The sequence below is a fragment of the Pan troglodytes genome, chromosome 2 (assembly GCF_028858775.2).
Source record: "Pan troglodytes isolate AG18354 chromosome 2, NHGRI_mPanTro3-v2.0_pri, whole genome shotgun sequence".
NCBI classification, from domain to species: Eukaryota; Metazoa; Chordata; class Mammalia; order Primates; family Hominidae; genus Pan; species Pan troglodytes.
In genome coordinates, this window is record NC_086015.1 from 115,332,722 (window position 1) to 115,360,397 (window position 27,676).

Here is a 27,676-nt window from a genome sequence, read left to right on the forward strand (position 1 = left end):
GCCTGGGCAACAGAGCGAGACTCTGTCTAAAAATATATAGTAAGAATTATAATAATAATTTATAAAACTTGTTCTTAGTGTCTTTCGGTTAAGAGTAGCATGAAAAAAATACCTCCCTTGAATAAGTCAAACTGAGGCACAACAGTTTCAGGATGGAAGTTTCTGGGTGAAGTTGGGCTGGCAGCTGAACAAGTAAATGATAGCAGCTCTCAGTCCCTCCCCTCCTGTCCTGCCAGACAGTTGTTACCTCAGGGCAGGGGGAAAGTGGCTTGGCTATTCCCGACAGATGGACAGTTGGTAGAACGGACCCTCCCACAGGCCCTCATCCCCTTGCGCAGCTGCTGGCCTCGTAGACAATCGGCTGTCTCCCCAGAAGAGGGAAAGAATTGTGCAGATGAGAAAGAGGCTCTCAGCGGGAGGGAGGCAGGCGGGCTTGATTGACACGGGAGAGGGCTGGCTTTTTGGAGGGCTCTTAGCAACGGCCCTGGTTGAGCCCCCTCAGCCATGAGAAAATCAAATCAATGTGCCATTCTTCCAGGCGCGAGGCAGCAGCGGCTGCAGTTCAGCATGAAAGGAAGCTTCCTCCCTGCCTCCTAATTACCTGCTCTTCCCGATCTCATGGTTTCTGCCTTTGCAAAGTGCCACTGAGAAGGGGGAGGAAACGTCCGCCACCCATCCCCCTTGCTGCCTGGGGGTTCAGACTTGATTGTGAGTCCGTGTTATATCATCTCGTCTCATTGATAGGCGGGATCGGGAGGGGGATTCCAGCCCCCCTGGACCGGCCGGAGGTTTATTCTAGAGTTACTGGCGGGTAGCTGTGCTTTTCTTTCCCGTTTGTAGGTGAAACCCCATTGGCTTCATTGGCTCCTTGATTTAAACCACGCCCGGCTTTCTGCCCGCTTTGCTGCTGCTGGGCCAGGCTGCCCAGCCATATCCCAGCCCCGTCTGCAGGGAGCCGGAGGCTGCTGCTGCTGCTATTGTGTGGATGCCGCGCGTGTCCTCTCTTCTTTCCAGAGATGGCTAACAGGGGCCCGAGCTATGGCTTAAGCCGAGAGGTGCAGGAGAAGATCGAGCAGAAGTATGATGCGGACCTGGAGAACAAGCTGGTGGACTGGATCATTCTGCAGTGTGCCGAGGACATAGAGCACCCGCCCCCCGGCAGGGCCCATTTTCAGAAATGGTTAATGGACGGGACGGTAAGGCCGGCAGCGATCTCGGTTGCTGGGGCGGTGGGCAGGGAAACCCTCCAGGGCCCTTTCTTTTAACGTAAGGCTGCGGGAAGAGCTGTTGCCAAGCTCTATGTCTCACCGGGAGGGGATGAGAATGCCTTTATTTCTTCAGGGTTGGAAGATTTGGGCTCCATGCACTATTCCTTAGCTAGCTTGGGGGTTCTCCACTCACCCTAGCATTACATCTCCCTTCTGAGTTGGCAAATTCGAAGCCCTTTTGATTTTTCTAATGAGAATAGAGATAAGTATGTCCTTGTAATTTCCCCAGCCTTCCTGGTGCATCAGCTCTTCTGGGGCCATTTCTTTCCCTAGGGGATCGTGTTGGTTACACAGTAAAACAAAGGAGGGAGGAGAGGGACTAGCCACCTTCACATTCTTGTGGGAGCCATGCACCGTGGAAGTGTTCAGTGTCTGTTTATTGAGTGGATGGGTTCTCATGAAACTGAAAGGAGTCCTTATTTGTTAACTGCCTTTCTGACCAAATGCTCGTGCGTGTTTGAGGGTTTGAGGGCCGCAGGCTCTGTGATTCAAACAAGCCCATCCTTTCCTGCAGTCTGTGATTTACTGTTACATAACTGCTATCCAATGCTTCTGCTGGGTTGCCCAGAGCCTGGGTTATATGTATATCTGGGAAAAAGGTACTACATTCACTTCTTTTACACATTGTTAAAATATATGGGATGAGTAAATTGAAGCCTGCTTATTTGCCTTTTGATAGAAGAAATAATATTAGACTCTATCATTTGAGCTCTGCCAACCTCAGGAGCCACTAAGTCATTCCTCCTTTGAAAGTCTAGAATCACGTCCTCATCACGTCACGTCATTCCCTATCTGTAAACATTCTTTCCCTCATCCAGAAAAAGGAAGGGAGGAACAGGGAGGGAATGGCGCTCCCAGGCTACAGGAATCTCTGTGGTAAGGAGCAGCACTAGGAATGGGGTCATCTGGGTCTTTGGGGCTTAGTATAGGAGCCTGGCTACACAGCCCAGAGCCCATGCCTTCCTGGGGCCCATGACTTGCTCCTGCCCAAACTGGATGAGCAGTGTCCCACGTGAGCAGGATTCACTTCTCATTCTTGACCTGTAAATACAAAGGGAAACATTGATTCTGTCTCTCCCCTCCCTCTTCAGGTCCTGTGCAAGCTGATAAATAGTTTATACCCACCAGGACAAGAGCCCATACCCAAGATCTCAGAGTCAAAGATGGCTTTTAAGCAGATGGAGCAAATCTCCCAGTTCCTAAAAGCTGCGGAGACCTATGGTGTCAGAACCACTGACATCTTTCAGACGGTGGATCTATGGGAAGGTAAACAGCCCTCTGGCCTTTGGGATTGTTCTTTTCTTCTCTCCTTTGCCCCATCTCCTTGTAAAAACTGCTCACAGTGTTCTTCCTTGTGCCGACTGATGTGTGTAAGATGCTCTCAGCTGTTATCCTGGGGGCAGTGTTTGCCTTCCCCATTGTTATGTTCTATTAAAAGGAGGTACCCTCTTCTAATGGAACACACACCCTGAGGACACAGAGGGGATCTCAGCAACTAATGTAAACAGAAGCCTCAAGCTAGAGGAAGCTAACGGTGACATACTGCCTTTTATTCCTCTTACCACTCCCATAACAAATCACAGCTACCAGAGGAGAAGGGAGGCAGGGGGCCAGTGTGCTTCTTGCTCAACTGCAGCTTATAGACAAAGCCATCTGGGGCTATTTTGTCAATCTGAGAAATAGATAGCACTCCAAGCTTTTGTTAAACCTTTATCTGGGAGCTTGGTGACTATGCCTTCCAGATATGCATTCTGCTCAGTGTGACAAGTGCTTGTTTCCTTCACATTTGTGAATTGACTTGGTGAGGAAATCTTACAAAAGCATAAAAATCAAATCACACTCCTGGATGTATTTAATGATCTGCCATTACTGGGGGAAATGATGTGAATGGAGACACTGCCAGAGAATTTGGGACCTATGGTCATGGTGTCGTTAATGTCCCCTTTAGCGAAAATGTGTATACCCAACCATGTGACTGTGTTCCTTCTCCACTAGGCCTGCCTGAGGCACCAAGAGATACCAACTAGTCAGAGCAGGACTGTCAGATTGACTCTGCTCTCACATGCTCTTTGTCACTGGCTGTCATTAGTGGCCCAACCAACAGGATCCCCAGGGCAGTGACCCAAATGGCTCTGCTGAGAGTGAGAATGGGGTAGCTTTCCCCTGATGGAGAGACATGGTATTTTAAAGGGTATTCAGATGATGGTTGAAATAGATTTCTAGCAGAGGACCATTCTACTACTCACCACACTATGATTTATAAAGAAACAATTGCCTCCTTAATCCTTGGCGTCATGCAAAGAGCTGGCATTGCATGTTTCCCTCATAGGTGAGTGGTTAAAATCCTAAGATGCTAATAAGTTTACCTTGTGGTTTGCCATTATTTAGAAACTCAGATATTCAAAACTGCAGGCCAGGCCAGGCTATGGATCTTGCTGTTGAGCCTCCAAATTCTCATGTAATTTCACTGTTGAGATTTGATCCTTGCTTCCTAGATCAAAACTATGATGATTTTTTCTAGCTAATACAGATAGCTACATAGCTACTGCTTATTGATGTTTTCCTATGCACAAGGCATTGTACAAGTGCTTTATTGCATAATGTCAGTCAGTTCTGCTAACAATCCTATGAGGTAAATGTTTTTTAATTTCCCCATTTCAAAGATGATGATACTGAAGCTTGCCCATTGTTTCTTGTGTCCATGAGATAGCAGAGCCAGAATTCAAACCTGGGCTCTCTGACAGCAAAGAATAGAGCCTTAACTAGTCTGCCAACCCATTCTTGAGCCAGGAGGCTTAGTTTCCTTCACCTACACCGTGAGTGTGCTGTTGAATCATAATGGTGACTAGGTGATGAGGATGAAGAGGAGGTGGGGGAGGAGGTGAGGAGGAGGAAGATGACTCAGGACTGTGTAGGACAGAAGGATAGGAGAGTCAGTGTGAATGGAAGGGACCCGGGTGAGTCCCCCCCCACCCCACAAAGTGCAGGAAGTGTGTGGGAGGAGGAAGAAGCCAGGAGGTCTGTGGGAGGTGAGGATTCTGAGAGCTTTCCTGTCTTCATGCTACTGAGGATGCTTTACTTGTCTCTCCCCTTTTTACAAAGAACACAAAGGTAAATTGTACTCGTCAGAGGTGCTCACAGCAAGTGTGGAGGAGTGTAGGGAGAAATAGTCCCTGATGTACAGAGTCGGAGGAGGTATACACCACCTGCCCCAGACCCGTGTGTTAGACTCCTCTAAAGAAAGAGGGAGGCCGGGAGGGATGAGTGTGGTCGCCTGAGCCAGGGCCGTGGACCAGTCAGCTCCAGGGCAACAAGACAGACACTAAGAGTCCCAGGCCTAGGGTAGAAAAATGGGGCTTTAAAGGAAATAAGGAAGGAGGTCCACTCCAAGGGCACCTGGACTGACAGGTAGCAGGAAGAACTGTAGGTAGGTCATGCAGTAGGTAGGGATGAACAGGAGAGCTGTCAATAGGAAAGCAGGTGCTTCAGAGTTTCCAAATGGCCCCAAGAGGCCCCAGGGTCTGGTGGCTGACTCTATGGAATGGCCAAAGTCCAGGGAGATTTATTATAAGTTGGAGGGGATATCTGATATTCCCCAGGATCACTGTCTGAAGCTTAGGCCAATGCTGGTCACCATACAACAGGGCAGGAGGTACAAAAGTGGGTCTTTGAGCAGAGAAGCAGGAAGAGGGAGGGGAAGGCTGACAGTACTGCAGAGCAGACTGAGCAAGTGAGGCTGGGGTCCTTTCTGCAAGAACTGGTTGTTGCTCATGTGTTTTGGCATAAGAAAACTGAAATCAAAGGAAAGCTGCAGGGCAGGGTTGGCACGTGTTATGTGTCTATGTGCATGTGAGGGGGTACATGTTTGTGCACACAGCTATTAGACTAGCTGTTTGCTTAGCTTAGTCCCACATTCTCCCTACTATTCTCTACCTTGACTGTGGTTTTAATGCTGTCCTCACATATCAACTTATATTAATTCTGGATTCCCTGCACCTTGGTTGTGGTGTCTGTGGCCACTGTGGCTCCAGCCCTCCTTGCCTAGGAGCTTCTTTTCCTCCTCTGCAAGTATTTCATGCCCAACCTCTCACTCTCCCATCTCCCCTACTCAGTGTCTTCTCCCAAGTAGGGCTCTGCTTGCCCACAGCTGCCCTCTGACTCTTCAGGTTGCCTGGATGTTGCAAACCCATAAGTCTGGAGGAGCCCAGGCTTGCCAAATGCCTCCTTGTTTAGGCTTCAATCGCTTCTATAGGCTGAGGCCCCAGATGTACCACTATCCTTAATCCCCCCAGGTGAAATACTTCAGATAGACTGCAGGGTAATTGGAATACAAGATTCAAGGCTTTAAAATGAAACCCAAAGCTAAATGGTCCAGAAAAACAACACAATCACAGGGACATTACAGACAAAGCTACTGAAGTCCCCCTAGCAGGGAGCTGGGGTGACCACTTGCTTTCAGTGATGGAGAAGAAGTAGGGTGGCTTAGAGGAATGGAAGGGGCCTGGGAAGTCTTCTCTTGGAAAACAGAAGGTGAATGGCCTGGCAGATTACTTTTGGATTTGCCATGGGTGCCCTGGAAAGGGCAGGGGTGGGGCCATCTCAGCTGTCTATGATTCAGAAGAAAGTACTCTGCAGGTAAGACTTCAGCATCTTTTCTGTGGACAGAAAGTGGGAAAGGAAGAAAAGGCAGAGCAAGAAAGGTGGGGGGCGGGGGGTGTGTGTAAGAGAGAGAGAGAACATATTAGAGCAAGTGAGTGTGCTGGTGTAGTATCAGGACAGAAAGACTGCAATACAAGCTTATCCTGGAAAGTATTACAGGAGAGTACAGGCTCCTGAGTCAGAAATTAGACTGCCTGGCCAAACCTGTGCTCTACCACTTATCAATTAACTTCTCTAAGCCTCGATTTTCTCAGTTGTAAAGTGGGGATAATCATATGTATTTCACAGGGTTGATATGGAAAGTAAACAAGATAGTTCATTAGAAGTGTTTAGCATGGTTCATGACGATAGTAGAAGATAATAAAAGTTGGTAATGTAGAAATTATTATTGTCATTGGCTTGTCTTTTCTAAGATTAACAGAAAATAAGGGAGGGAAAAGTAAGTCTGGAAAGACACTCACTCTGTCTTAGAACAAATGGACTTAGTGGCCACATACAGGAGCTGGTGTTGCGGGGGCGGGGGAGGTTGCCTGAATGACCTTTGCCCTCTCTGACAGCTGTGGAGCTTTTACCTCATCAGCTATTCTCTAATACGAATGACCAGGCTTTAGGCATCACTTTATTGACATTTTTTTCCACTTTGTGATCATTACCCTCTTGATGTCTTTCCCCATAATTTATTGCTTTACTAATTCCAGACACAGAAGACCCCACTACACTGGAAAGAGCATGAGTTTTGGAGTCAGGTAGATGGGTTGAAATCTCTTTTGCTACATACTAACTGTGTGACCTTGTTTAAATTGCCTAGTTTCTCAGAGCCTCGGTTCCCTTCTCGGTAAACAGTTCTAATGCCTCTCTTTTGTAGAATTTTTGTAAGGATTAACTATGTAAAGAAGCTAGCACAGTGCCTGGCTACCAGACACCTAATAAATGTTGGCTTTCCCCCCCACACTATTAGTCATTCAGCAACTGATCTTTTTGGTTCATTTGTATAACCACTTGATGTGCATTAAACGTATAAAATTCTAGAATGTCAGAGCAGGCAAGACTCACAGATCGATCAGTCTCATGGCTCTTCTTAGTAATTCTACTGGTATGGATCCTGAACACATGGTGATGTCATGCCTGTTCCCCCCTCTTGATGACTGGGAGTTAGGGAGGTGTGGTTTACATTGGAAGGGCCTGGAGGTTCAAATATATTCTCTGGGAAGGCGTCACTTTATGTGTCATTCCTCAACAGCAAGAGTGAAGAGGTATTTCACACAGCATGAGAGATCTTTTGGGATATTGTAAGTAAAGTACCTGTAATGACTTGAGACATCACAAGTGTCTGCTGCTCGAAGCCTCATTTTCTTTTTTTTTTTTTTGAGATGGAGTCTCACTCTGTCGCCCAGGCTGGAGTGCAGTGGCCTGATCTCGGCTCACTGCAAGCTCCGCCTCCCAGGTTCACGGCATTCTCCTGCCTGAGCCTCCCGAGTAGCTGGGACTTACAGGTACCTGCCACCATGCCCGGCTAATTTTTTTTTTATTTTTAGTAGAGAAGAGGTTTCACTGTGTTAGCCAGGATGGTCTTGATCTCCTGACCTCGTGATCCACCCACCTCGGCCTCCCAAAGTGCTGAGATTACAGGCGTGAGCCACCGCGCCTGGCCTGGAAGCCTCATTTTCTATCAGAGCAGCCGTCACTGCATTTATTTCAAGTGGCTGCTGACGATTGTATTTGGTGGGTCTTTCCTTTGGCAATGGCTCTCTAATGCCAGCATGCATCGGAATCACTAGGTAGGCCTGTTAAAGCACAGACTGCTAAGCCCCAACAGCAGAGTTTCTGAGGTAATATGTCTGAGGTGAGGCCAAGAATTTGTATTTCTTACCAATTCACAGACCATATTGATTCTGCTGGTCTGGGAACCCCACTGTAAGAGCCACCACCCAGAGCAGTGGGAGTCAGGGAGGCAAGCAACAAACATTTACAAAATCCACAGAGCAAACCCAACCTCACCCCTGATATTTCTCCCTTGACTGTTGCAATATTTTGGTCTACCTTCAGTGGAGAATTGGAAGCTAGGCCAAAGTTATTATTCAGGGAAATAAGACATGGTTTCATATACTACTGCTTACTTTCTCTGTAAATCCAAGAAAGATGGAAAAATCCAGTATTCTAAGAGTTACAAGGCTGAGTCAAGACTGATATATAATAGAAGTATAATAGCTCCGAGACAAAGAACTTTGACTGCAAGACTGAGTTTTTGTATTAAAAGTAGAAATAGAAAGTAGAGACTGTCCAATCCAAGTTGACACACCCAAATGACTTCTCTTTTACCTTTTTTCTTTGCCTTTATCCTTTTCATTTACTTTTTATTTTCATAGACATACATAAGATACCTTGGAAGTAATAAAGAATTTAATGGAACAAAATCCTTGTTAAAGTATCTTTATAGCATTAAGAATTCCTGGGTTGGGGCCTTACAATGCAGAACCTCCAGTCCTACTCCCCAGGAGTTATAACTTAGTAATATGGGGTGCAGGATCACACTTTGGATAACATTACTTTGTGACAATGTAGGAAATAGGGAGCTCTGTATTGTCAAGTAAAGCTGTCAGTTGCTAGGTGAGACTCTTGCTGAAAACGCTTGCCAGGTGAGACAGAGAAAGCTACCATACCATCAGCTCCTTTTTTGTTTAAGATTAATATTTTCAAGGAGTTTTAGGACCACAGCAAAATTGAGAGGAAGGTACAGATATTTTCCATATGCCCTCTCTCCCCCACAAATGCACAGCCTTCCCCATTATCAACATCCCCTATGAAAGGAGCACATATTGCAAGTAATCAGCCTACATTGGCACATCATTATCATCCAAAATACATAGTTTACATTAGGTTCACTCTTGCTGTTATACATTCTATGCATTTGGGCAAATGTATAATGACGCATATTCATCATTGCGGTGTCATATCAAGTACTGCCCTAAAAAGCTTCTGTGCTTTGCCTTTTCATCCCTCCCACCCTCAACCCTGGCAACCACTGATCTTTTTACTGTCTCAAGAGTTTTGCCTTTTCTAGTATGTCATAAAGTAGGAATCATACAGTATGTATGCTTTTCAGATTCCACCAGCTCTTAGATAACCAGACTCTATCTCATTTTTGCTATCCCTCCATCCAGAAAATTCCCGACACTTAGTTGATCCTTCTTTGAGGAATGTTTTTCTTTTCTGGGAAGAATGGCCTGGAGCAGTGGCTTTCAAGCTCACTTGAGAAGCCCCAGCCATCTACCAAAGCATCCAGGGTGGCTGTCAGGGAGCAAAGCCATTCCAAGCTGCAGGGCTCTGGGCTGACTTCCAACTTGGAACAGAGCTTTTCTAATTATCGCTTTTACTTTTGACTTTGTGGAGGATATCTCTGAAGAAAGGAGTTATTGCTTAACAAATATTACTTAGTACTTACCACATGGCAGACATGGGGATGTTTTTAAACATTGAAAACCAAAGCTTTAGAGTAGTATCTGCTTGTCCATCTGGCTGCCTCACAATCATCCCAGGAGACTGCCCCAGAATCTGAATATTTAAGATTCTTGGGTAATCCTGAAGATCAGTTTAGCTTGCAAATCACCAGGCAACACCTATAACTCTCAAACTTGCCTGAAGATACGAATCACCCAGGAAGCTTATTAAAAATATGGACTCCCAGAATTTACCAAATCATTCTCTCAGGAGAATGACCTCAAAATGCATATTTTAAAAGAGATGCCCCCCTGCAAACTCCCATAAATAATCCAAGAAGCTTGGGAAAGCAGGCTGTGTATGGCCATTTTTTATACTTGCACAATTTTGAAGGCTTTGTCATTAGGCAGATATGACACTTGGTTGTGATACGACTAGTTTTCTTTTCTTGTTTATAAATTTATTTCATTTATCTTATTGTTATTTAGAGACAGGGGTTCCCTCTGTTGCCCAGGCTGGAGTGCAGTGGTGCAATCATAGGGCACTGCAGCCTGAAACTCCTGGGCTCAAGCAGTCTTCCTGCCTCAGTCTCCTAAAGTGTTGAAATTACTGTTGTGAGCCACTGTGCCCAGCCTTTTGTTGTTTTATACTTCGTGCACATCACAGAGCTTCCTTAACCTCAGCGCTTTTTTATGCACTTAAATTTTTGACCCCCAGTTGCAGAAATCAGCTTCTACAAGTGGCCCTGACTCCTGTGTGCCACTCTCATCCAATGGTACTTGATGTGGGCTTCTGAACTGGCAAAACAAGACAGGGAAGGCTGGAAAGAGGCCCTCTTCCCATCTTGTCAGTCCAAGAGTGCTGGAATTAGGAAACATAACAAGAATAACATAACAAGAAGGTGAGCTAGATGTGAACTGGTTCCAGAAGGCAGATTTCTGGTCATAGTGTTATTTAGAATTTTGGCAATCATTAACTTAGTGTACTAGTCCATTTTTGTTGCTTTAAAGGAATATTTGAGACTGGGTAATTCATAAAGAGGTTTTATTTTAGCTCACGGTTCTGCAGAGTGTACAGGAAGTGTGGTGCTGGCACCTGCTTCTGGCAAGGGCCTCAAGAAGCTTACAATCATGGTGGAAGGCGAAGGGGAGCCAGTATGTCACATGGTGAAAGAGGGAGCAAGAGACAGAAGGTAAAGGTGCCAGGCTCTTAAACAGCCAGATCTTGTGTGAACTCATACATAAGAACTCACTCATTACCATGAGGTCAGCACCAAGCCATTCATGAGGGATCTGCCCTCACGACCCAAACACCTCCTACTAAGCCCACCTCCCACATTGGAGGTCACGTTTCAACATGAGATTTGGAGAGGACAAAACATCCAAATGATATCACTTGGCCAGAACATCAGTAGTGAGGCCCTAACTGCTTTTCTTTGTTTCAGTCTTGTTTGGATGAAGACATGGAGAAACCTAGACAAAAACACTCAAAGACTTATGGGCATTGAGGTTGGTGCCCTTGATTCTACAGGGCCTGAAATCTGTGCTCCAGTTTTATTCCCCTCAGTGTCCCCTCTGGCCTGGCACAAAACAGTCATCATGACCCTTTCAGATCATCCCTGATCGCTGGTTCCTACTGAGGAATGTGCTCCTCATCCAGCCTGCAATGGGGTGCCATGGGAGATGGCAGAGTGGCATGGTGGATTGTTCAAGGGCTTTACATTCAGACAGGTCTGATCTAGAGCTGGGCTCTGTTAACTGATTGGGTGACTCTGGGCATGTTAATTAACCTCTTTGAAATAGTTTTCTCATCCACACATGAGGAGGAATAATCCCAATTCCATGAGGTTGAGATGACATATACAGTGTCTACCCTATAATTTACATCAAATATCTTGCTTTGGAAAGTTTCTTAAGGAAAAAATTCCAATTTCTTCCTGTCAAATAATGCCCGCTTCCCTAGTGGCTTCTTTCTCAAGTGTAATCACTTCCTTTTCCACTCTCCTGGGATGAGGGTGGAGTTGTGTTGATAGTTCTAGGCTCCTGGATATCTTATCTTAGCCGGCAACTTAGTTCCCTTTGTCCTTTCTGGGTTCATGTAGTAGTCTATATAAGAAGTGTTATATATAACACTTACATATAAGTGTTAGTTCTTGTAAGTTCTTATATATAGTCTTATATATAAGAAGTGTTATATAGACTACTACATGAACCCAGAAAGGACAAAGGGAACTAAGTAGGGAACTAAGTGTTGGGAATTTTCTAGATGCAGGGATACCAGGGATGAACTAGCTACTTTGAAGGAGTCTAGTTCTATAGTTTAATAAAACTTTGCTTCTTCACCCATTGCTCCAGGGTAGTGTCTGTGGGTGATCTGCTGGATGTCAGGCCCCACATTTTCCCAGATCCTGGACATATCAGAATAGCTCTTTCCAACCACCAGAAACAAGTATCCAGGGTACTCTTTGTAAAGAGTAGAGATGAGTGATATACCCTAACCTAAGCCTTCCTTTGCTCATTTATTTCTCTAGGTTCCCTTTAATAGTTCACTGCCTAAGAGCAAGTCCTCTCCCTATCTCTTCATAGAATGAACCTTCAGAATATCATTACTACATTTATATTTTTAAAAAAGTGTCCCATTATATGGTGACAATTACAGAAATGCTTTCACCTGTGGAAGAGTCATTCTAACAACAATTTCTGTGTTTCTTCTTAGTTCTGAATATTCCTTATGCCTTCTCCCTTCTGTCTGCTTCTGAAATACTTCATTCTCCACCACCCCAGTTATTCCTTGAGTCTGGGGTACTATCCATTGACAGCATTTTATCCTTGTATTCACCAACCAGTCCCACAGGGCCTCAGGATTCAGGCAATCACCCTGTGGTTAATATGGGAGGTGGGGGTGGAGGGGAGAGAGGATCAGCTTTCTGTCTCTCCTCTTCGAATAAATGAAGATCCTGAGCTGGACTTCCTCTGAAGGCCTTAATTGTTTATTTTATTACAGTTCATACTCCATTCTCACTTTCCATCTGCCTTTCCCCTGTAATTCTGTATTCCCCAGAGACTGAGCTGCAGCAGCTCGGCCAAAAAACTGCAGACGGTTCACCAGGTCTAAAGAGAGCCTTAATATTTGCCCTTAACTTTCACAGTTCCCCGCCAGGTTAGATGCTGCCTTCCCTTTTAACCCTATGCTTTTTAGCTTTTGTATTCCACACTGGTGCCTTGAATGGACTTTTGGTCTGATTCTAAACTGCAGGCCACCCCCTCAGTAGCATCTTCTCAGTTTAGGACAGGTCAGTCAACTGGAAGAGAAGAAAGGAGAAAGAATGGGAGGAAAGCCTGAGTTGTAAGGCCCAGTTGCTTTCTCCATGGGTTAATGGTCACCGGGCTGCTTAGGTAACAGGGCTCCCCATCCCACTGTGCAGGGGCCACACTGCACATCCCTCTCCCTTGCTCTCCTCTCTGTCACACACAAGCCAGTTGTTTATTGTCTCCATTTAGCTGTTTTCAAGCGGCACAAAATAAAGGCCCTATCACTTGTGTCACATTGAGTGCTTTCTGTGTTGATTTGCTGTTCTTCATTTGCCAGGCCTCTGGCCCAAAGAGCAAAGTGAATACTCAATTTGATGCACATGGATGATTTTATTTATACAGCAACTATGAACGGATTAGAAACGTGGTATCTCTGGTATGTACCATATAGAGAATAATTAACCAGGTTACTTTTTGTTCCTTTCTGAGAAGTTTGGGTATGGTTGTCTTAGGGCCACTTTGGGAGGTGTTTGATAGCACTGCTCCCTTGAATCTGGTCACCTGCAGCCTTCTATCAGAACTTCCCTCCTGGGTGTCCAGCCGTATCCTTCCAGCATTCCTTGGCTCTGACATGTGCTTGGCTTTAATCTCTTTGTTGGCTTCCAGGGAAGGACATGGCAGCTGTGCAGAGGACCCTGATGGCTTTAGGCAGCGTTGCAGTCACCAAGGATGATGGCTGCTATCGGGGAGAGCCATCCTGGTTTCACAGGTAAAAGCCTCTTCCTTGCCCCCTGGACCACAAGGCGATTTTAACCAGAGGGAGGGTCTGAAGCCTTGGAACTCTACAGAGGCTTTATGTGCAAAGCCCCAGGACCAAGCACTGCTGTCTCCACAACTGAGTTCCCCAAAGCAATGAAAGACTGATGCTTCTGTACAGGCCAGTAACCTAACCAGAGCAGAAATGTTTGAGCCTTTTCTACCAGATACCTCCCGGCTCCACCCAGGTTCTGTTTCTCCTGAGGCTCAGCAGGACTGGATGGCCTTTCTTGAAGGTGGCTTCATGTCTGAACTTGGCTTTATTATGACTTAAGCCAGCTCTGAGCTTTCTTGCCTGCCTGCCTGCTTCCCTCCCTCCCTCCCTCCCTCCCTCCCTTCCTTCCTTCCTTCCTTTCTCCTTCCCTCCCTCCCTCCCCCCCTCCTTCCTTCCTTCCTTTTTTGTTTGTGTACTTAATAAAGGGTAAATATGTCCTGTTTGTCTGGAACAGTCATGGTTAATATCTATGTTGTCCCAGTATATCTATTAATAGAACTCTCTTTCACTCTCAACAGCATCCTAGTCCGGATGACAAATTATATGGTTATCTCTCAGTAAAGGGTCTTTTTTTAAAATGATTTTTTTTCAGGGGATAGGGTAGGCAGGAAGCTTAAGCTGGGTAATTTAGTTGTAGAAGAGTGCCCTGTGGCAAATAATTGATTATTCATTTCCATGATCCCCTTTTCTTCTCCTTGACAGTTATTTAAAAAAAAAAGTTACCAGCTTATGTCATTTTAAAGAACACTCGCCCTGAAAACTTCTGAGATATTGGCCATTTGAAACCCTGGTTTTAGTGTCTGTATTATTAGCGAACTACCGTGTTCCCATGTGGCTACACAACCACAATTATGTACTATCTGGCTCTTTACCAAAGTTTGCAGACCTCTAATCTAGAGTGCGACATTTCCCCTCATTAACTCTTAGGTCCCTTGGCTCTAAAAGGGTATATTCATCTTGGCCCTATACAGGGAAAGGGGGAATGGGATTAATGATGTGCTTTGTAAGAAGAACCAATTTTAATTTTCACAAAGGCTTGACGTAGCTGTGAGAGAAAGGATAAGAAGAAGCAGGCTTCTTCTTAGAAGTCTGAGATGGCCTAAAGTGGTGGGGGAAGAAGGGAGAGTGGGGAGAAAGAGAAACAAGAAAAGCTGAGAGTGAATTCCCCAGAGAGGTAGCCACTGATTCTGCCCTACTCTTTGCTGGAATTCTGGAAAATACCTGGGCTTCTAAAAGATAGGGAGCTCATGCATCATGGTAGGGCCACAGCTCAGGCTAGGGCCAGAGATAGCTCAGAGTAGGGCCACCGCTCAGGGTAGGTCCACAGTGCAGGGTAGGGCCATAGCTCAGAGTTCAGGGTAGGGCCATAGCTCAGAGTAGGGCCATAGCTCATAACCACAGCTCAGGGTAGGACCTGCTGATCTATTTGGGGACCCCCAGCAGAGCCTGTCTAATTGCATATCTTGAAAAGGATTGGAAAACTGTCATAATGACATTATTCCCTCTCACTTTCCTTGTCCAGGAAAGCCCAGCAGAATCGGAGAGGCTTTTCCGAGGAGCAGCTTCGCCAGGGACAGAACGTAATAGGCCTGCAGATGGGCAGCAACAAGGGAGCCTCCCAGGCGGGCATGACAGGGTACGGGATGCCCAGGCAGATCATGTAGGACGCGGCATCCTGCCCCTGGTAGAGAGGACGAATGTTCCACACCATGGTCTCTACGAAAAAGAAATAGTTAGTCACCTTCTGACCTTCTCCTCTTTCTCAAAGCCTTCTGTCCCTGGTTTTTGCAAGTGCTGCATTTCCGCCGAGAATCCGCGTTGCCTACTGCTGCCACCTCCTGTTCGTTTAGAACTATGCAAAGACTCCGCTTCCGTTTTCCTGAGCTCCTCGGGCCCCAGAGTCTCTGTTTGATTATTTATTTATTTATTTATTTATTTGCCAAAAATTCTCCTCTTCAACTTATAGAATGCACCTAATAAAGTAATTAGTCTTGTGTCTTACAGTGTAAAGTTCATTCTTTCTCTTAGGGACTCCACAGTCCGGACTGGTTTCTCTTCCCTTCAAAGGCCAGAAAGATGGAATTAAGCTTAAGCTGCAGCTGAGCAATATTGGTTAGCTATGAGGACGCTCTTGCAAGATTATCGCGTTTATCTTGGCAATTGGAACAGAAAGTTTAGGAGTCATTTCGCCCACTCTGAGAGCCTAGAGACATAAGTTCAAGAACAAAGTCTTTGACCACAACAAGTTTTTGAACATGTACTTTGTGCTTATTGTGCTAGACCTGTAGAGGACACAGCCCGGGAGACAAAGCCCGGTTTCTTGAGAAGCTCTTGTATAGGTGCCCAGGAAGTATCTGTTGAATGGATGGAAGGAAGAATGGATGGGTGGATGGTTTTATTGAATGGATGGGTGGGTAGATGACTGGATGAATGAGCAGTTTTCACTTCTCTAGCATTCATCTTCCTCTTACAGACCAGACCCTAGGTCCGATGCTGACATTTATACAGTTTTTTTTCATCATCCAGGAGTTATGGACAATGTAGTTTGCTCTCCTAAAGTCACTTAAAGGGTCTAAACCCTGAAAACCCTAGGATATTGCCTGGTATTGCGATTTGCCTAAGATGAATAGTTTTTTGAGATTTTTTTCCCCGTGGATAGAAAACATTAAAAGGTCAAAAAACCTGGGGATTATCAGTTCATCTTATTCTTTCTTACCAGTAGAAACAAGGAAAAAAAAAAACGTGATATATCTAGTAAGAAAAGAAATAAGGTATTTTATCCATATAATGGATAACAAGAAAAAGATAAAATAGATGAAAGTATAGACATTGCCACACTCTAAATGTTTGGATGGTAGTTTTTTGGACTGTGTTCTCTCTTTGTTCTCTGCAGTTCTAGGTTTACCCAGAGGTTCCTATGGGATCCCTGTGGGGGCAGGGCTGCTGAGGAGGCAGAACCCTGGGCCCCCACTCCTGCTTCAACCATAGCAGCTCTGATATATCTGTATTACACATTAGGATTCAGTATAACATTTAAAAAAGACCTTTAATGTAAAAGAAAAAAGGAAAAACCATTATGCTAAAGAAAATTGGCCTGTGGGTCACCTAAGCAGTTTACTGTATCTGCTAGAAGTTCTAGTGACCCTTTGACAGCTACCGGTGAACTGCCTATTCCCAGAAAGATGTCTCCCAGCCATGGCAGCTGAATTATTACCTAAAACCTTACCTTGGAGTTGCCACAAAAGTAAGAGAGGGAGGCCGATGGATCCCAAAAAGTGAAATAAAACTGGGAGGAAAGTCCTGGAGAAACAGAGGGTGTCTAGGTCCCTGTTTGGGATTGGGGGTAGGAGCCCTAGGGAAATAGCCTCCATCAGGAAGGGAATGGATTGGGAGAGAACTTTCAGGATGTGCCGTGTTCTGGCTCCCACATTGCCCTAGCTGTACCAGTGACACAGAGAGGTGAGAAAACAGCAAAATTAGTTCAGAGCCAGCAGGAATTAGCTTGCTAAGTTCAGGGCTGTGCTGGAGCCCAGCTGGAGTGAGGAGCAGGTCAAAAGAGCAACGGTAGACTTGCCAGCAGCTGGACATTTCTCCTCCCAACAAGATGCAACCCCCCCGCCCATGGAGACTCCCATCCCTCAGTTGTATCTGATAATTGTAACCTAGGGACGAGGCTCTTGAAAAAATTTGAGGCCCTAGAGCAGAGGTTTACCCTGAGTGGTGGCGATTAGGGTAGAGAATGAGAATCCAGTGTGTAGTTCCAAAGAATATCTGTCTCGATATATTTTCCCAAAAGTCACCAGAAGTGATCCAAGCTAAAGCCTGAGATTATTTATCCCTCTTTTCCCATTTTGCATTTGCAGTCAAGTAGTAGGATCTTGCTTTTTATTTGCAGGCATTCTGCCATTTTAGTTACCATTCGCAGAAAGCTTTAATGGCATAATAGAGTGCAGCACTACTGTAGATAATAAATTTAATTGGCATGGCCTCAAATTAGCAAAACTGCTAATTTAATCAGTCATTGAAATTGAAACAATTCTGTTGACTATGAATCTTTCACTGCTATGGTAACTGTAAAGCACAAAGATAAAATTTTAAATTGTAGTAGCATTATTGGCAGAAATGAGCACATCATTCTTGTGAGTGCTTTTAAAGCCTATTTCCCTTGGACATTTTAGAAGTGAAATTTCCACATTTAAACAGGCCAAGGTCAGCTTCTTGAATAATGTAGACTCCAGGCCATCTTTCGCATGGGCTTGGTAATGCCCTCACACTGTGCATATGATAAACAAGCTTAAGGTGACTGCACCCCCTGAGTAAGATCAGCGTCTCTGCTCCCAAGCATTGTTTGAGAACCATTTCATATGGTAGGTGCCAATTCTTGATAGTTTGTTTATGCATTTCAGCTACAGGAAATAATGTAATAGCTTGATTGGATCCAAAGCATAGTCAAGTCCATTTTTTTAAAAGAGCAATCTTTCTTCTTTCTTAAATTATAGACCCAATTAGCATGCCATGTACTTTTTTCTAATTGCAGGCAGTGGTGACTGAGTGACAGTAAACTCTGGATAGTCATTATGTAAACCCTGTGTTAGTAATACACCTACTGTGCTATTAAAACCACTGGCTAGGGGGCCAAATGAGAAGGATTCTTCTGGGCCTCTGGTACTCAGTTTTTCTCCATGTGATGATAACATGCTGCAAATTGTAGAAATAAAAATTTTCTTTTTTTTTCACTCCTCTCAGCTCATACCTAGAAATGGGAATTTTCATGTCGAAACAGTTGTTTGCCAACATGTGCACCCAGCAAACAAAAGAAAGATAATTGCATATTTTAAAACATTAATCCTTTCTTCAATATATTAAGTCAAAGTTGCTTTGTATTGCAGTAAGCCGTTGTGACATAATCCATAATAGATGAGCCTCTGAGGCAAAGCTCCTTGGAAAACACAGGGTGATTCTAGATGTTGGTTTGTACCTGCTTTATTATTTTGCTGCTGCTTTATTAATAACACAGATCTTAATTAATGTTTATCATGCTTAATTTATTGACCGTCACTGTAGCTTCAAGGTATTTGTACAATGGGCCAGCAAGATAATTATTCCCTTTTATCAAATTTCAAAATAGATTTTTTCCCTTGATAAAACGTTGTAAAATATTCAACAATTTGGGCAGTGTAAAGACCCTCTTTAATTCCATCCTCCAGGATAACCACAACCCACAATTTAGTGCATCTCATCCTAGCAAATTAAAATGCGTATGTAATCTGCATAACATATTGAGAATATCTTCATTTCTACAATCATTTGGTAATAAACCAGTTTCTCACAGCTACAGCCTATCAGATAAAAGGGGAGGGTAGATATCTTCTCAGGAAGTAGGAAGGTCTAACTCAATGGGGTGTCCCAACAAGACCAGATGAGGAAGCTGGTCCTTTCTACATGGAAAGTTCTACATGGAAATGACTGAATAATTTTTCCTTGAAAATCTGTTGAATGGATGTATCACTTTTCATTTAATTAACCCTTTACTGTTGGATTTTAAAATGTTCTCAAATTTCATCATTAAAATTAATGCTATAAGAAACATCTTTATAGCTATATCTTTGTAATAATTACCTTAGGATAATTTCCTAGTGATAAGTATCCATTTTTTATTAATATTGTCAAACTACCCTCCATACTACCAGTTTAGCGCCTCACCTGCTAAGTATATGTGGCCATTTCCATACACTCTTATCAGCATTATCATTTTTTTTAAAATTGTGAATATTTTGAAAGACACCGTCTGCATGCTAGGATGTTAGTGGAATTTGGTGTTCTTCCTGGGCAGCTGCAAAGAAATTTTATGGTGGCTGGATACCTTGCCACAAATCCCAGTGTTTTTCATTTCTGCCACAGAGCACATTGGATCTGTGAGCAATTCATGCTTGTTTTATTATTATTTATTTATTTATTTATTTGAGACAGTGTTTTGCTCTTGTTGCCCAGGCTGGAGTGCAATGGTGTGATCTCGGCTCACTGTGACCTCCGCCTCCTGGGTTCAAGCGATTCTGCTGCCTCAGCCTCCCAAGTAGCTGGAATTACAGGCATGTGCCACCACACTCTGCTAATTTTGTATTTTTTGGTAGAGACGGGTTTCTCCATGTTGGTCTGGCTGGTCTCAAACTCCCGACCTCAGGTGATCTGCCTGCCTCAGCCTCCACAAGTTCTGGGATTACAGGCATGAGCCACCATGCCCAGCCTTATGCTTATTAATGACTGTATGAAGTAAAACTGTATGAAGTAAATAGGATTGCTAAAAACAGAAGGGTTGGCTGGTAAAAAATTATTGAAAAATATGATACCAGAACAGAAATTACTGTTTCCAGAATTCAATTTGAATGTCTTAGACAAGAAAGCATTGCGAAATGTAGTTAATTAATTTACTACTCAGTAAAATCAAAGATCTGACATGGCTGTGAGTCTATAATATAGACTCAAAATAAATATGTCAACTTTTATAACCCTGAGTTGAAAAGCCCTGAGTTGAAAAGTAGAGCTATGTTGAAGGGCAAGAATAAATCTCACTGTGGTTTAAATGAGTTTAGGGTAAATACTATCCTACTGACCTTTGTTTTAATGAGACAGATATTGAATGCCTTCTGGAGGATAAAGTTAAAGATCCATTCTGGTTCCACATTTTTTTTTTTTTTTTGAGGCGGTGTCTCACTCACTCTGTCGCCTAGGCTAGAGTGCTGTGGCAATGATCTCAGCTCACTGCAACCTCCACCTTCCGGGCTCAAGAGATTCTCCTGCCTCAGACTCCCGAGTAACCAGGACTACAGCCATGTGCCACCACGCCCGACTGATTTTTTGTATTTTTAGTACAGATGGGGTTTCACCATGTTGGCCAGCCTGGTCTTGAACCCCTGAACTCCGTGATCCGCCTGCCTGTCCTCCCAAAGTGTTGGGATTACAGGTGTGAGCCACCATGCCCGGCCTGGTTCCACAGTTTTGAATCAATAATTCTTTGGGAGAACATTGCATCAGTCTTATGATGGGATGAGCTTCGCTCACATAGATTGCAAAATAAGGAACTCTGCCTTATAAAGAAATTTCTTATGAAGAAATTCCATTTCAGAACAAACTAAAGGGAAAAAAATAATGACCTATGGGAATTTCACTTGATAGAAATTGCCCTTAGTCCAGTTGGGCTGCTATAACAAAATACCTTAGACTGGGTAATTTATAAATATTAAAAATGTATTTCCCATTGTTATGGAGGCTGAGGAGTACAGGATCAAAAAAACAAACAGATGTGGTGTTTGGTAAGGGCTGCCCTCTGTTTGCAAGATGGCACCTTGTTGCTGTGTCCTTCAGTGGGGACAAATGCTGTGTCCTCACATGGCAGAAGAAACTGAAGGCCTAGGCAGCTCTCTGAAGCCCCTTTTATAAGGGCATTGACCCCATTAATGAGCACAGAACCCTCATGGCCTAATCACCACACAAGGCCCATCTTTTAATACCATCACCTTGGTGGCTTGAGTTCCAACATACGAATTTTGGAGGAACATGTACATTCAAACTGTAGCAGGTATTTACTTAACACCTACTAAGTGTCAGGCACTCTATATAATTCATATCCTTTAATACTTATAACAACCCCGTAAGGTGAGTATTTATGTAATTTCCCAGATAAGGAAAGTGAGGTATAGAGAGCCTAAGGGATTGTCCAAGGGTCCACAAATAGTAAGAGGAAGAACTGAAATTTGAACTCTGAGCATTGATTCCAAAGCCTTCTGAATTCTACTATACAGTGCCCCCTTCCACATCCTAGACACAGTGCTGGACTCTGGTGGATACATGAGTGAAGACATGGTCCCTGTACTGAATTAACACTTACTCTTTCCCCAATAGGAACTCACAATGAAGAGCTTACCAGTCTATAAATCAGGAAAGTACAGATAGGAGCAGTTCTCTGGCTTAAATTCAAAATATGTATTTCTTTCCTGAATTCAGAGCACGCTTGTGTATATAAATAACCAATATTCAAGTAGCTTGTTTTACATTTGAAAGTTTAACATATGTTTCTTGATTGGAATGATTCTTGCATAGCTGTGCAGGTGTCATGTAACTTTTTTTCTTTGGGATCTTTTAATTAGGTCCAGGATTAGGGTAAAATGAGTGAGTTATTCTCCTTGGACACAAAATTTAATTTTGAGAAGGAAAATAGTCACAACACTCCTCTCTGTGTAAAAGGAATAAAGATGGTAAAACTAGGTCTTTGGCAATGTTGTATTCATTACTTCATAGTAATTAATAGATGTTATTAATCTAATTAATACACATTTTGAATTTAATTAATATAACAGCCAAGACTTACTGAGCACCTGCTGTATGTCGGGCACCATAATACCCTCAGGGTATTTAAGGAACAGACTCTCCCTTAGCTGATGTAGGTCACTCATAAGAAAAGCCAGGGCCGGGCACAGTGACTTACGCCTGTAATCCCAGCACTTTGGGAGGCCGAGGCAGGTGGATCACCTGAGGCCAGGAGTTCGAGTTTGAGACCAGCCTGGTCAACATGGTAGAATCCTGTCTCTACTAAAAATACAAAAACTAGCCTGGCGTGGTGCCGGGTGCCTGTACTCCCAGCTACTCGGGAGGCTGAGGCAGGAGAATCTCTTAAATCTGGGAGGCAGGGGTTGCAGTGAGCCGAGATCGCCTCACTGCACTCCAGCCTGTGCAGAAGAGTGAGGCTCTGTCTCAAAAAAGAAAAAAAAAAAAAAAAGAGTCAGCACAGCCCCTCCAACTGTGCAGTCATGCCTCACGACTTTGGATTACTGTGGAGGACAATGATTCTCACAGTGTGATACCAGCCCTGTGGACAGATTCCATCCTCCACTGATTTGCTGAAACACTAAGGCATTTTATCAGCGAATCTGAAGAGCCTGTATCTCTGAGTAAGGGGATTTGGCAGCTGTGGCTAACTGTAGGCGAGTGCCGTCAAGGACTTCTAGTGAAATTTAACTTATGAAAGAAGTGCAAAAATACCATTTAAGATAAAACTATTTCCAGCCCATTGGAGCAAATTGATGTACTGAATGATCACATAGCAGAGACATCCACTCATATGCCCTTTATGCTTGATGAGACAGTGTGAGGATGCCAGCAAGTACCCTCAGAAAGTCAGAGGCACTTAGCCTTCTGGGGAAGTAGTAAAATTCCACTGGAGCCTCCTGCATCTTGTTGCTAGGTCCATGAACCTAATCAATCATATTTTAGAATTCTCCAAGGAGATCAGTTAGAATGAAACAGCCAGGGGACCCTCTGCTGAATTAACACCCTATTAGAGATGCCAGTGGAAATGAATAAAAATCAGTTTAGTAGCTAGTGTTACACAAACAGAAACACAACATTACATGTGTTGCCAGGAACAAAACTGAACCTACGGTTGCAAAATGAAAACAAAACCAGTAAAAAAAAGTAAAAAAGCAAAAACAAAAAAACAACTGCTCCAGCACTATATGGCTCCTCAATTAGGATAGGAAAGGTTGGAAAGCCAAAGCAATCTTTAGTAGAAAGGATCTGATATGGTTTGGATGTTTGTCCCCACCAAATCTCATGTTGAAATGTAATCCCCTGTGTTAAAGTTGGAGGTGGGACCTGGTAGGAGGCATTTGGAGCATGGGGGCATATTCTTCATGATTGGCTTAGTGCCATCCCCTTTGTGATGAGTGAGTGAATTCCCACAAGATCTAGTTGTTTGGAAGTGTATAGCACCTCCCCCACCACTCTTCCTCTGGCTCCCTCTGGCCATGTAATGCACTAGCTCTCCTTTGCCTTCTGCCATGACTGTAATCTTCCTGAGGCCCTCAAAAGAAGCAGATGCTGGCACCGCGCTTTCTGTACTGCCTGGAGATCCAGGAGTCAATTAAACTTTTTTTCCTTATAAATTACCCAGTCTCAGGTATTTCTTCACAGCAATGCAAAAACAGCCTAACATAGAAATTGGTACCAAGGAGTGGGGTGTTGCTATAAAGATACCTGGTAATGTGGAAACAACTTTGGAACTGAGTAACGTGCAGAGATTGGAAGAGTTTGGAGGTCTGAGAAGAAGATAGGAAAATGAGGAAAAGTTTGGAACTTCTTAGAGACTGGTTAAATGGTTGTGACCAAAATGCTGATAGTTATATGGACAGTGAAGTCTAGGATGATGAGGTCTCAAAAGGAAATGAGGAACTTAATTGGGAACTGGAGCAAAGATCACCCTTGTTATGCCTTTGCAAAGAACTTGGCTGTATTGTGTCTATGCCCTAGGGATCTGTGAAAGTTTGAACTTAAGAGTGACAACGTAGGGCCTCTGATGGAGGAAATTTTTAAGCAGTAAAGTGTTCAAGAAGTGGCGTGGTTGCTTCTAACAACCTACACTCTGATATGGGAGCAAAGAAATGACCCAAAGTTGGAACTTATATTTAAAAGGGAAGCAGAGTGTAAAAGTTTAGAAAATTTGCAGCCTGACTATGTGGCAGAGAAAGGAAAAGCTTTTTTGGGAGAGGAATCCAAGAGTGCTTCAGAGCAACCCACTTGTTAAAGAGATTTCTGTGACTAAAAAAGAGCCACATGCTAATAGCCAAGACAATGAGAAGAAGTTCTCAAAGGCATTTCTGAGATCTCTGAGGCAGTCCCTCCCATGACAGGCCCAGAAGCCTAAAAGAAAAGAATGGTTTTGGGGGGACAGGCCCTAGGGCCCTGTTGCACTGAGCAGCCTCAGGACATTGCTCCCTCCATCCCTTCCACTCCAGCTCTAGCCACAGCTCAAAGGGACCCAAGTACAGTTCAGGCTGCTGTTCTAGAGGGTGCAATCCTTAAGTCTTGGTGGCTTCCACATGATGTTAAGCCTGCATGTGCACAGAGTTCAAGAGTGAAGGAGGCTGCCAATCTTCCTTGGCAGAGTCCCCACTGGGGCACTTCCTAGTGGAGCTGTGGGAAGGGGCCACTGTCCTCCAGACCCCAGGATGATAGATTCATTGGCAGCTTACACCCTGCATCTGGAAAAGTGACAGGCACTCAACATCAGCCCATGAGAGCAGCCACAGGGCCTGTACCTTGTAAAGCCATGGGGATGAAGCTGTCCAAGGTCTTGGAAGCCCAGCCCTCATATCAGTGTGCCCTGGATGTGGGACATGGAGTCAAAGGAGATTATTTTGGAGCTTTAAGATTTTAATGACTGCACTACTGGGTTTTGAACTTGCTTGAGGCCTGTAGCCCTTTATTTTGGCTGATTTCTGCCTTTTGGAAAGGAAGTATTTACTCCGTGCCTGTACTACCATTGTATCTTGGAATTAATTAACTTGTTTTGATTTTACAGGCTCATAGATGTCAGGAACTTATTTACAGATGAGACTTTGGATTTGGGACTTGGGACTTTTGAGTTAAGACTTTGGGGGACTATTGGTAGAGGATGATTGTATTTTGCAGTGTGAGAAGAACATGAGATTTGTGGGGCCAGGGGTAGAATGATATAGTTTGAATCTGTGTCCCTACCAAATCTCATGTTGAAATGTAATCCCCAGTATTGGAGTTGGAGGTGGGGCCTGGTGGGAGGTGTTTGGATCATGAGAGCCTATCTTTCATGAATAGCTCAGTGCTATCCCTTTGGTGATGAGTGAGTTCATTCTTGCAAGATCTGGTTGTTTGAAAGTGTGTGGTACCTGGATCCCCACTCTCTCTCTCTTCCGTCCTCTCACCATGTGATGTGCTGGTTCCCCTTTGCCTTTCACCATGTGATATGGTTTGGCTGTGTCTCCATCCAAATCTCATATTGAATTGTAATCCCCATAATCTCCATGTGTTGAGGGAGGGCCGTGGTGGGAGGTCTTTGGATCATGGGGAAGGATTTCCCCATGCTGTTCTTGTGATAGTGAGTGAGTTCTCATGAGATCTGATGGTTTTATAAGTGTTTGACAGTTCCTCCTTCACACTCGCCCTTTCCTGCTGCCTTGTGAAGACGTGCCTTGCTTCTCCTTTGCCTTCCACCATCACTGTAAGTTCTCTGAGGCCTCCCCAGCCATTCAGAACCATGAGTCAATTAAACCTCTTTCCTTTATAAATTACCCAATGTTGGGCAGTTCGTTATGGCAGTGTGAAAACGAACTGATACACTGTGATTGCACATTCCTTGAGGTCCTCACCAGAAGCAGATGCTGGCACCATGCTTGCTGTACTGCCTACAAACCCATGAGCTAATTAAACCTCTTTTCCTCATAAATTACCCAGTCTCAGTTTCTTTCTTTTCTTTTCTTTTCTTTTTTTTTTTGTTTTGAGATGGAGTTTTGCTCTTGTTGCCCAGGCTGGGGTGCAATGGCACAATCTCAACTCACTGCACCTCCGCCTCCCGGTTTCAAGTGATTCTCCTTCCTCAGCCTCCCAAGTAGCTGGGATTGCAGGCATGTGCCACCACACCCAGCTAATTTTTTGTATTTAGTAGAGACGGGGTTTAACCTTGTTGGTCAGGCTGGTCTCGAACTCCTGACCTTAGGTGATCCACCTGCCTTGGCCTCCCAAAGAGTTTCTTTACAGCAACACAAAAATGGCATAATATAACCTCTAATTTAATTTTGAAATACTTCTTTTTTGAGGGGTGGGGGATATAAGGTAGGATTTCTCCTTTATCACATCACCACTGTTTTTATTTGTATTTTAGCTGTGCTTTCAAGCACCTGAGCTTTTGACAGAAATTTCCAGAACATACACTCAGTCATTTCTCTCAATTGCCATTATCAAATTATATCAAGGCCATTGGGGCCTCTAACTGGGAATGATTTAGGGTAATGAGCAAATAGTTGAGTGTTATTATTTCAGATTCCAGAACGTGCATAGTCTATGAAAAAGTTGATATGACACCGCGCTAAACAGCACAGAAGCTGGGAGCGCTGAACAGCATTACTGAGATGAATTTGGTGGAGAAGCTAACTCTGCACAGCTGCAAAACTCAGCCCTTGGATGCTAAGATGTGAGATGGTCTCCAGGCCAACTTAAACCATGGAATACACGTTTTAAATTATTTAATTGTTCTGTTCCTTTTGTTTTCTCCTCCACTGATTTTTACTCCTCATTTTTATTCCATACCTCTCTGTACCAAGTTCATTTTGATTCATTTATTTCTATCATAATTTTTCTCATTTTCTATCCTTTCATCATTTTCCCAATCCTATCTTGTTATTCTGATTTGTAGTTGTTTTTCAAAAGCATCCCTTTGTAATCTAGTGACCTTTGTACTATTTCCAAAGTCAGTACTTTTTAGTACAGCAGGTTCATTTCTTCATCAAACATAAATCAGATTCAGCTCCTGCTGTGAGCCAGATGCTACACCAGCTCAATGAGATGGCAGCTTTCTGTGACAGTGCTGTTTACCACCTGGGGACAATCTATGCCTACTAGGGTTTGTCTAGTTAGATATGTGAGGTAGAATGGCTTCTGGACTAGTTTACCTCAGTGTCCCTTAGCCCAGTCACGTGTTCATACTGAATTGAGTGCTTCTCATAGTAGGCAATCAAAAAACGAAAAGAGATATTTTCTACGGGTCCATTGAACCACAAAGAAAAGACGCTTTTCACCCATTAACTCTCCCATTACTGGTCTAGTTGAATAGCAGGACAATCTTGTCTGAACATTCACTTCTTGTAATATGGCTGACCATGTATCATGTACTAATGAATCATAATTCCTTCTTGACCATAAATAAGTCACACTGAGTCATCCTCCCCCTCTCTACCATAGAGGGAGAGTCAGAAGAGTAGAGTAGGATTTCAGGATAACATCTGGATGAAATGGTAAGAATGCCACCTACACCTATCTCAGAATATGACCTGGCTCTAGAATTTTTGCAGTGCTGTCTATTAGAGGCAAGTTTACTCTGTTGAGAGAGACAGTTCTCCAAGTCTCTCAATATCCTACAGGCCTTATTGGGTGGTATGCATTGAATTATGTCTCCCAAAAAACATACGTTGAAGTCTAACTCCCACCACCTTAGAATGTAATATTATTTGGAAATGGGGTTATTGCAGAGGTAATTGGTTAAGATGAGGTTATGGTAGAGTAGAATGGACCCTTAATCCAACAGGGCTGGTGTCCTTATAAAAGAAGAAACACAGAGGCACACAAGGGAGAATGCCATGTGATGATAAACGCAGAGACTGAAGGGCTGCATCTGCAGCTGCTAGGAAAACACAAGGAAAAATTCTACCCTACAGGTTTCAGAGGGC

General features: G+C 43.9%; 1 protein-coding gene across 1 annotated transcript; it reads left to right on the plus strand.

The window, feature by feature from the left end:
* Positions 1-479: 479 nt before the first annotated feature.
* Positions 480-15,425, plus strand: TAGLN3 (transgelin 3). Its single transcript, XM_016941632.3, has 5 exons — positions 480-708; positions 841-1,196; positions 2,360-2,534; positions 13,283-13,385; positions 14,950-15,425. Exons 2-5 carry the CDS (start codon positions 1,017-1,019, stop codon positions 15,089-15,091), a joined length of 600 nt encoding a protein of 199 aa, XP_016797121.1. The 5' UTR covers positions 480-708; positions 841-1,016; the 3' UTR covers positions 15,092-15,425.
* Positions 15,426-27,676: the final 12,251 nt, after the last annotated feature.